The sequence below is a fragment of the Mycetomoellerius zeteki genome, unplaced genomic scaffold (assembly GCF_001594055.1).
Source record: "Mycetomoellerius zeteki isolate Tzet28-1 unplaced genomic scaffold, Tzet1.0 scaffold292, whole genome shotgun sequence".
Taxonomy (NCBI): domain Eukaryota; kingdom Metazoa; phylum Arthropoda; class Insecta; order Hymenoptera; family Formicidae; genus Mycetomoellerius; species Mycetomoellerius zeteki.
The window spans coordinates 64,788-76,545 of NW_017257274.1; the positions used below are offsets into that span (position 1 = coordinate 64,788).

At 35.2% G+C, this 11,758-nt stretch overlaps 1 protein-coding gene across 1 annotated transcript in view; it reads right to left on the bottom strand.

Annotated features, from left to right (window-relative positions):
• Positions 1–11,758, bottom strand: part of LOC108724338 (uncharacterized) — an 87,019-nt gene that overhangs the window by 8,020 nt on the left and 67,241 nt on the right. The window contains 9 exon segments of the mRNA XM_018450676.1: positions 90–195; positions 299–453; positions 456–558; positions 1,573–1,645; positions 3,652–3,797; positions 3,918–4,068; positions 10,631–10,800; positions 11,251–11,402; positions 11,640–11,695. Of these exon segments, the coding sequence (XP_018306178.1) occupies positions 90–195; positions 299–453; positions 456–558; positions 1,573–1,645; positions 3,652–3,797; positions 3,918–4,068; positions 10,631–10,800; positions 11,251–11,402; positions 11,640–11,695 (1,112 nt within the window).

Sequence of the window (11,758 nt, forward strand, 5' to 3'; positions counted from 1 at the left end):
AAATTGAAAATGAAGAAGCACCCATATGTTGCTCCAAGAATGAAATCTATTCTATTAAATAATTTTATGTATTTTTTGTGCACACTCACGCGTCTGCGGATAGTAAAATGGCAGGCAGCCGCAAAAATAATTTACGTGCTCGGCTGTGCACTCTGATATGCATGATTGATAGCTGTAGCGAATCTTGCCTGGTATCTGCAGGTGTATTCATTACAATTACATGAATTATGGACGGCAAAAGTTGAAAGAAGTTAACGCGTTAAACGCTAGACCCAAGCCGAAAAGTACATAATTTTACCTCGTTATGGAAGTAGCACCAACGTTTTTCCAGAGAGATGGCCCTCAAGCTTTCCATGCTTCTGATAGATGTCCCGGTAACGGATATCCCCAGGACGTGACCCATCGGCACGGCCACCATGTGTGCTCCATGGTCGGGAAAATCAATTGCGTCGATATAACAGAAGCTCCTATGTAAGGACGCGAAGTAGCTTTGTACATGTCAGGCTCGATGTTTAAGGCGACCGCGAGTCCCACGTCCTGGCTGCTCCCGGGCGCGTTCTGCAAAAGAAGAATTTATCGTGCGCAATCACAACGTAGTCGAAATTAAAAGTCCTATGACAGAGTCTGACCACGAGCGAGTTTATTAAAATCCTACGAGATAAAAAGATATATATATATGATTTCTTTATATTAGAGAATGTATATAGGGAATATATATTATAGGGTAACTCCGACAAATACGCTGCGCTGGGATTTACGTCGCAAAAGTAGAAATTCAAGTCAGAAAAAATAGAAGAAGTGGAGGTAATTTTCCCGCAACTACTCTGTTACATGCCTTTATGTTATATTAGTATTGTGTTACGATTTCAGCTTCTTGCTGTTGATATTAATGAAATTATTGTGAGTTGAATCGATTTGTCATTGTAATAAGTAGCGCCATCATAAATTATAATCTACATAAAATGATTACTATAGGACGTGTAAAAGACCTAGTGGTTATTTCGTGATACATACGTGTAGAGGAATAAAGTAAAGCATGTTGTATAGCAAAATACAAGTGCTTTGCTTTCGTGTTCTTTGTTTAGTTCGATGTCTTGCATATCCCACCTATTTGAGATATACAGCATTTTTAGCGGGCGGGATTTATACCCAAAGCATACAAAGTGCGCAGATTGAATTCAACACGCTAAATGCTGAAAAACTCATTACTTAATTGTTTAAAATATTTATATACTTTTACATTTAACTTTGTTAATTTCATGTAAAACAGCTTTTAGTATGCACTGATCTAATGTAGTACAAGTGACGGAATTCGCTATAAGATTGTGACAATCAATATTATTATTTGTCATTTGAATTACAAAATACAAAAAAACTTTCAATCTTTCCACTTTAAATACAAAATACGTAATACTTTCGTGTATTCTGCCGAAATACAAAATACAAAAGACGCTTGTATAGCAAATACTGTTTAAATAAAACTATTTTAAATATACGTGCCCAGCCCTACTCCTGGCTAGATTCTGTTATAGGGTCTCTAGTCGAAATCAACGCGAGGATAATAAGCATTACCAAAATTGTGTGCACACCCGGCAAATCATCTTCTGATGTGTTGTTGAAATCGGTGGTATTAAAGTCATTGGACCTACGAAATAATGATGAAAGCGTAAAATACACATCTAAATGTCGGATGAATCTATATCGGGCTATTGCCGAAGATTTGTCAATTTTTCTACTAAGTTTCTGTGCTTCTATTTTTGTTTATTGCAATTAATGGGCTCTTGAAATACAAAAATGATTCAAAGTATACAAGGCAAATACGGATTAATTAGGCGCAATATAAAAATAATAACAATATTTAGATAATGTACAATATAATAAAATTAATAGTGTTAATTTTAGAGGACTACTTTTTTCTACAAATTGATTGCCTACTGCACCATTTGCCTACATTTCATTTGTCTATAGATCGATTGCCTAAATATATTATTGCCTACAGATCAATTAATTGCATGTATTAATGCCTACAACTCGACTGCCTACAAGCACTTTTGAACACAAATATAAAATTAAGATTAAATTACATAAGAAAGTAATCTGTGTTTTTAAAGCGAAGAATTTGTTATGTGTAAATTTTATGCATTGCAATAAAGTATGAATATGAATATGAATATGAATTTGTATTTTAAAACAGAGAAATTTCGATTTATAGGCAATAATATATGTAAACAAATATAATATCATTTCCAAAATTATTATTTTTGTACGCAAAAGCGTATGTAGGCAATCGAGCTATAAGCAATACTATGTAGACAATTGATCTATAGACAGATAAATGAGATGTAGGCGAACGGTGCTACAGGCAATCAATTTGTAGGCAAACGGGGTCTTCCCTTTATTTTATTATAGTTATCTACGTATATATTATTATTATTATTTCTAATATTGCACTTAATTAATTGTGCTTGACTTCCGTTTGCCTTGTACACTTTGAATCGTCAAACCAAAGGTTTTTAAAAATTGAAAAAGAGCTTCCTAGCTTCTAGCTGAAGCAGAGGCGATGGCGATTACGTTGAAATTTCATTTGTAATTTTATCCGACAAATATAACGAACTTTTGCACCAACTTGGCATTCCATATAGCAAAGCAATGTTCCAGTAACATTGCAAACGTTGTCGCAACGTTGCTTTGTATGTACACAATATATAGAATAACATAGCGTCGAAGAAGCGGTCAGAACTGGGTAATATTTAAAATAATTCCATTTTAAATATGTATTTAAAATGGATACATTTTGCATTTTTCATTTTAAATGGTTTTTGGAAAACCATTTTCGTTTTACATTTGAAATGGAATCATGTCTATCACTTAACCATTTATAAAATAGATAAATAGTTTCCCTATATTTTCACAAATTTTCCCTAGAATCATTGACAAATAAGAAGAATCAAGTCCCATGATTGGTCAAAGACTTTTATGAATATTCAAATAAACTACAAATTAAATTGTAAAGAAAAAATTAATTCCAGATAGTCCATAAATATCGAATCTTAATAAAAGTGTTCCAGCTTTATATAAAATATTATATACATTTCTAAAAATGTATATTACTCTCAATATCTAATTTTAACCGTAACCGGCGCTTTTCGTATTAATTTGATTTATTCAAGTAAACGGTCCCGTTTCCAAATCATAATATTAAAAAATTTAAAATATTCTCGTCAGAAATATTTTATTTATAATATTGTAGTCAGGGCTTCGAATTTCGTTGAAAATGGATTTCAAAGGTAAAATACTTTTTAAGAATGTATACCATCCTGGCGGAGTTTTTACGAAAAATTAGATTGAAACAAGATCTTCTATCTATGAAAATCAAGATATCTATGAAAAATTAAGAATTTCAAAGATCTTGTTTTAATCTATATAGTTTTTCTGTACTTTTTTTCGTAAAAATTTTTTTTCCGCTATGACAGGAAAAACCATTTTGCATTCAAAAACCATTTAAAATGCTTATTTATCCATTTTACATTTAAAATGGATTCGAAAAACCTATTTTGCATTTTATATTTTAAATATACGTTTTGATCGAAAGGCATTTTACTCAGTCCTGGAAGCGATATGTATTTCCGAGAATTTTCTTGCGACAATTACATGTGTCCAACGTTAAGATCGTAGTGGAAATTAAAAGCGCAACAGAAACCCTCCCTGGACTTGACGGTCTTGAAGATCTTGCTGCAATCGTAAACCTTGCCGATCCAAATGCATCTCAACAGTAACGCGCTGCAAGGCTGCATCAACTGCGAGAGATATTGTTAATTGTTAACTCGAATCTTTTTTCGCTATTTGAACAACTATCTTACGATTAATCTGTATCTCCTCGGAGATACAAATTAATCATTAAAACAATCATTTTTCACCTGCTCCATGAGCGTTTCGACCGTCATGTCGAGTCTATCGAGAAATTTCCTCGCGGTCGCATTGTCCATCGAGATTTTTTCGGGTCGTATCAATTTTATTAGAGATGAAAAAAATTTGTCGCTATCATTCGTGGTGAATCCATCCATGTATCTGTTGAATCGCGTAAAATCGGGACGTAACATCGGATATGGAGATTTAATTCCGTCGATCCAAAATTAATTAAACTAATTTCGCACATGAATTGTCACATTAGATAGATATAGAAAATTTATCACATCAAATAGTTTTTATTTGATATAGCTTTTATCAAGAAAATTGAAGGAAAGCAAAACCGAAACAAATCGAGTTTAGAAAAAATTTTTTTGCCAGTTAGACAGAAAATTTTTAATTTTCAATCCATTTTTTTTTAAAGGACTACGATTTTCTAATTTTAGTTATTAATATAAGGGTTCAAAGGAAAACGATGAACCCTTCGCACCTGAATGTATTATACAATAGATATCTTATTAATATCTTACAAATTCTTGGCCATAAGGTCGGCATGTGGACGGTAGACCTTATTATTATTACATATGGTGACGGCTGGAAAAGACACGTTCAATATCGGATTTGACGTGTAAATAGTCGTAACTATGGGATTGTTCGAGTAATTGGCCCATAAGCGCAACATCAATATAACGCAGAACACGATGGACAATATACAAACCTGTAGAATATAAGAATAAATTACCTTTTTCCTGGACATTATTACTGAGCTTACTCTTGCACTCTTTAGGTCATTATAGAATCCTCACCATGAACCAGAGGACACTCTCGATTATCGACGATCCATCCATACTTATGTAACGAAAACCATGCAGATTCGTATTCTTACAATAGATATTAAACCAGCCTAGGTGTTTTTTTACCCGCACGTATGCCAGACATTTGCGATATCCTTTTCGATATGTAGAATATTAATTTATTTGGTGAAGTAATAAGTATAATTACTAAATCGGTATTGACTGATATTAATAAGCATCGATATATATTAATAAATTAAAATGTTAGTGTCTCACCATGTTTTACACTGTTAATTTTTGATTTCTTATTCGAATGTGGCGTCATGTTTTTTTAAGCTAAGTTAATGCTTATAGGAAACAAACTGCTATTTGTCAAGGAAACTACTGAATGACTGCATATACTGCCGGACTCGTATTGCAATTTCTTTAGCCAGCGACTACTTTTCATTTCCGACTCGCAGTGTGTCATTTAATTTTCTATCATTATCTCTAAGTAAATTCAGTTAAATGATATTAAAGTCCCAGTAATGTTCACCTGAAGATCCACTCTATTTTGATTATTTGCTCGCGAAGGTCGCGAATTTTATATGGCATATTCCAGAATCATAAAACTGTATAATTTAAGATTTATTACATTGAACTAATTTTCTGATAAGTAAATGAAAAGAATCGCTTTTAAAATTCATCGTATAGCAATTTCTTACAGTCTGGTCAAAATATAAGTATCTATGTAAGTCTAAAGCATTTTATACACTATCGTAATTACTCGGCTAATTTTTTTGCTAAGTAATTGGAACATGTACGACTATTACTCTTTTTAAAAGAATGACATATTTCATACATTTGGATCTAGATATATCTATACAAGTTCGAGACGGAAAGTATTTTATATTTTTATTGCAATTTAACAAGTGTTATTTTTATTTGCAAAGAACTTTTCTAATTTTTCTAATTCCTTATTTATAAGAATTATTATTAATATTCGTCATGCTGGTATTAAATTACAATGGGTAATGTCAGAGACAACAATAGGACGAATTACATTTAACCGATTTGACGGTTGACTTGATAAAAATAACAGCGTTTCTCTTTGTACTAACTTTTATTTGACAAATAAAAAGTATCCGTTACAAATAATTGTAAACTGTTTATCTTATACAGTACACGTAATCGTGATACGTACGAGTGTATAGCGCTCTTTCTCTCTCTCTTTCTCGCTCTCTTTCTCTCTCTCTCTCTCTCTCTCTCTCTCTCCCATGTTTGTGATCATACACGTTATCTCTTTCAGGCTTCTTGTGATACCAAAGCCCAGTTGCAACAAACCGGTTTATATATCTGGCGTCGATATTTCCCCCATGCACACACGCACTCGGACACACACACGCGCCTATACATACATCCTCACATACTGCCATTCACCCACGCGTGCTTATGTGCCTCGTCGTAGTGAAATGGGTTACAATTAACAAGTGTATGTATTTACGTGTGTGTTTATGTGTTTTACACGAAAAATGCATCAACACGCGGACGAAGCTACGCGCGATTATAATTTTGATTAATTTCACGTAGTTTTGTTTTATTTGCGGTCTCATTCGCACGCCTGTTTAAAACGAAGAAAACCACGATTCCCTCTGCTTCTGAGGACCTCGGGCCGTGATAATTCCGCGGCACTATTCACAGATCGACAATTATGATGTGTTTTCCTTGACATAAAAATAATACTATTATTTAATGTTACTTGATAATATTACCTAATTCTAACTCCAAGGAATAATCGAAAAAATAAATGTACAAAACACGTATCTAATGTAAGCGTTACGCAAAGAATATTTTCTCTCGATGCTGCGCACTCGAATTTGAACAATGATGTGGAAACACAATGAAAAGTAACTAACAAAGGAGAGAAAAACAAACAAGAATTAGGAAATCTCGTCACGAGCAATCGCGCTCGTCCCTCTGTGAACAGTCGACCGGAATTTTGTTGTGGAAATAATGGGAAATCTCTAAATCTGTAAAGTCCATCGCGTATGCGAATTTACATATGGATCGTGATTTCACTTGACATTTCATGTCGAGCGTATCATTGCTCAAGCCCTTTGTATACCTATGCAAATCCACGCGCAATGATCCCGAAAGTGTAACAGACTGCGAATGCGTCACCTACTGCCTACTGGTCGGTACAACTCTGTATTAATGGACATTGTCCACGGTCAAGATGCTTAAAAATGCCCTTTGTAGGCACCCTGATAGGGGTGACGTTTACTGACCAGACTAAAATGTACTTTCAGGGGCTGGAGGAGAGAGAGAGGAAAGGGTATTACAAGTTAATTTGGGGCTGACCATCGGTACGCGGGAAAATTGGAAACGGCGATTAGAATGTTATTATTATGTTGATCGTATTTAACCCTTTTTATCGTCTTATCCGTTAAAAAGGTTGTATTAGCTTAATATAGCCCGGCATACATATTATAACGATTCAACCCTCTAATGAGTGCGGGTTCAAGGGTGACATCACTTAATCATGTTGGGACACACTCGCTCAAGTATTAAAATCGACTATCCGGGGCAAAGCTTTCATAATTACGATCGCACAAATGGCTGTGATGGCTAAATAATGCTTTTTTTTTAGTACAATCGTTTTTAATTGCACTTGGAAAATTATCAACACGGCCGCTATTTGCCAAAAGGTACTCCCGTTCAAGTAGTCATATTTCAAGATAGTGCTATATAGTAGAGGTATTTATTTACAGAGATCATGCATGCCGAATCCGGCTGTTATTTTCGAGATATTCGCGATCGCACCTTCGTTATCAGGATTTTAGCGTAAGAATTTTGCACATCGAGGATGATTGTAACGAACTATCTACTGAAATATACATGTAGCAATGGCAATAGCGTTATAGCATTTTGGATCGATCCTGATTCATTTGAATTCATGTTTCGCAAGTCTCTCGCAAATTTCTCTTCTGTACAATATAATACAAAAAGAAATAAATTGGCAAATGAAAAAAAGAACTGAAAAATATGCTCCACTCACGCTTGTCAGAAAACATATAGGGCCAAGATATATTATTATTATTATGACGGACTTTGTAGTAGATTCAGTTTTGTCCATATCATTTTTTTAAATCAAATCATTCGGTAACCGTTCGCTCTTCGCCGATGGCGCCCCCTTAACTTTATGTTTCTTCATTAAGCCTAAATATTTCTACCCATTGTAACACTAAGAACGTTTACGCGTTCGCTGAAGAGGATAAAGGTATGATTAATACAGATTTAGGGATATAATTGAACGCAAAAATACTCTTATCAATAATCATAAAGTAATAATTAATATTAACTACAATAATAATGCAACAGCAGAAACGCATACCTGTATGCAGCAATTAAGGAAGGGAAAGGAAAGTTAGTGGATCTTATGTACAGTTTCTTTTTGCGAATACACTTGTCAGTTCTTTTCCTGCGAATACGTTTGTCTAGTAAAATCTATTTTTCTCTCTCTCTCGCTCGACCTCTCCGTTCCTTCGACACTGTTGCCCTCGCATTCACTCTATGCGCATTTATTCTTACTTCCATAGGATTAGAATTTGTAAAGAATTTATCAAAAAAGCTTGGAAAGAAACGTAACGGGAAAAGTGTGCGTTGTCAGATCTCGATGTTCAGAAGAGTCGCGACTAACGGTTTCAAATTGGCTGTCTCGCGCCAGCGTCTCGATTGTTCGTTGGCACAATCTATATAATTGAAAATTAAAACACTGTTTTTTTTTCATCGGGCGAAAGAGACAAGATTTAATGATAATAACAAAAAAAAGAGAAAAAGAAGATACACGATGGTTCCCAGCGAAATAGCGCGCGATTTATGATAGAAAAAAAAAAGGATCATTCTTTGGATTTCCTTGAAAGGATAAATACGTTTTCTCGGGAATGCTAACATCGGGGAACATGGTGCGGTTGCTTGCCAGTTTGAAACCCCCCGCTGTCACATCGACAGTACGTGTGGCCTCGCCGACACGATACAAATAAGAGAATTCTATACTAAAGAAAGGCCGACATCGAAAACGTTAACGTACTCGATTCGTGAATCGATTTACTCTGCAGGCTGCATTGGGCGACTACCATCCTTGAAAAGGATTGCCATGTTAAGGTCACGTTAGCATCGACCACAAGCGTTTATCTTCCTGGGAGAGGGTGATTCGCGTGTGGCACGTGTACATGTGTGTGTGTATGTGTGTGTATGTTTGTATGTGGTAAATTCTACAGATTATCATCCTGTGCGTAGCATTCTGCCGGAAGTATCCCAGTTTCTTGCACGCGTTTCTGCAAGTGCATGTCAAATGTACTTGTTTCAGGTTCCACTTTCAGCGTTTGTATGTGTTTGCCCAAGAAATATTTCTAAAAAAAAGTTACAAAAGCGCATCTTTGGCTCCCCTCTTCCCCGAATGCATCCCTCACCACGTCTTAGTAATGATCTGCATTCTCGTGCACGCTGGAACAGAAAAAATTAACGGAGTTTTCAGTCAAAGACCAATAACGGTTAAAATTGAAGAAAATAAATGATATAATTAAAACGAGACAATGACAAATTTTCTTATATTAAGTTTATATTAAAAATTTTTCTCTTTTCATTATGAATTATTTTCTAAAAATGATTTACGAGATACAAAGCGCAGAATAACAAAAATGCAAGCATCTTATGTTGCGTAAATAAGATTTAAATAATCGTCGATATAAAAAGCCTTAATTTATATATGATATCTGAGCGACGCAATAAATATACTCGGAATAAATCGCAATGACAACAGTACCACAACAATTGTATTAGTATGCATCATGAATGGAGTTCGGGTTACATGAGTTATCAGGGATTCAAGATAACTTGAATATGAATAAATATTACAGCCCTTATCTAGCTGCAATTATTTGATGATTATAGACACATTATTGAAGAAAATGTTACTGTTTATTCGTGCGAAATTACGGTCGATGAGCAAACGGGGCGCAGCGGGAATGGTGTTAGTTCCGAAAGCAGGTCTCAGGCAGAGGCGAAGTTCTTGAACACCTTTGTAGGATGATTAGTGATTCCTTGTTACATCGAAAGTAGAACAACAAAATCACTAGTCTTCCATACAACGGTGCTCCATTTTCCCTCACGCTGGCTAGAGATTCCTCCAGCGCGTCGTTCTCCTCCCATCCGTCTTTCTCCGTTCCTACTCCTTCACCTTTGCGAATGTTATAGTCACCTCGATCGTTTGGTTAGTCGGATTGTGTTAGCTCCTAAAGATGATGAACTGACTCGATGCGATGGCGGCAATATCGGTTATAAAGCGGATGAAGTACGAGAAATTATTATCGCACGTGACAATGAACGAAGAAATATACTCCAATATATATTGAACGTAGCAGCGTATAAAATCGAAGAGTCTGAATAGATCATTCACAAAATGCTAACGCACTACCGACTTTATTTTAGACTCACAAGCGTATTTATGAAGTTAATTATACCTTTTAATTTTCAAGATAGCACATATTACGTATATAGATTATAATTTTTTTCCTTCTTCGATTTTACTTTAACAATTATCTTTTTATAGATAAGTCAAGATGTTTACGCGAAGCTTCGCAAAATCATAACAAAGTGGCGGTGCATGAAATGATAACAATATGTATCTTACAATGTCATACAAGCATTATATCGCACAATTTTTATCACGTAATTACAAAAATTGTACATGCTTAAACATGAAGATATTACTATATATATATATTTTTCCATCTTTGTTAATAGCGCAATTAACAATAAATATGTTCGATTTTAAGTTTTATTAATATAATATAAAAGCAATATTTACAATGTTAACATGAAATAAGAAGCAGATTTTTACATTTAATGTAAGTATTAGATAAGAATGTATATGTCAATATAACAATTACCTCTGCTGCAGCAGGTACTGGGCCATTTGTATCTGACTGGGAATCCCAGTGATGGTGATGATGCGGTCATTACTACCAGGCAGTGGCTCGTCTATAGTTATTCCGGCACCACTGTCGGATCTGATTTTTCTGATCCTCGCACCACCTTTACCAATTATGGCTCCGGCCAACTGCAAACAAAGATAAGATTCTGTATATATAATCAGGTATATTTTCAACATATAGATTAAAATCAAAGATATCTCAATCAAATTATTATTAAACATGACATATTTATCTACAAATTATTCTCAATCTTTAGCCACTTAATAGCGCAATGACCCTTCAACGTATTTCTGTAGTGTGCATTTTTTATAGTTTACACAGATATACGCGAGATCTACAATTTAATATGGTTGACAAGATAATCTTGGTAATTTATTATTGCTTTTCGAAATAGCTTCCGAGAAGCAACGATCGAATAAAATCCAATATTTCTAATCGGATTTTGACTCGGATTCTCGGTATAAAGAGCAAATGTACAATTTTCTGCTACGATTGCCACAATAAATTAATGCAACGAATATTTACGTTTTCCTAGAAAATAAAACAAACATAAAGTAAGCTTATAGTCGACTTACGTCTTTAGGAATGGTGACTTGTGTACTAGTCTTGTTTCCACTCATGTTGCCCTGGTTGCCTTGGTTGTTTCCACCCATAGGGCCACCCATTCCCGTGTTACCACCGCCACCCAAACCATTGGGCGCGCCTCCTTGCATCCCCCATCCATCACCTGTGACAAAAGAAATATTAACGGCTCGTATTTCACAGATATACACAAATCCCCGAATATTTCAGCGATGTGCGACGATTTAATGGAATCAGCTCGTATCTTTCTCATCAGTAGCCTAATATCTTTGTCACAGAATTTTAATATCTTTATTGCGATTAAAGATGTTCGAGTCTTCCGATTGAAAGATAGATGTTTCTTTGATCATAGCTTAAGTGGATCATCAAGATTCCTTCTTACCGTTGTAATTTCCGCCGCCATAGGGTGGTGGGCCGCCTCGGTTTCCGCTACCGCCGTATCCGCTACCGCCACGGCCACCGTCGTAGCCGCCTCCTCCACCGCCGCCACCCACACGCGAG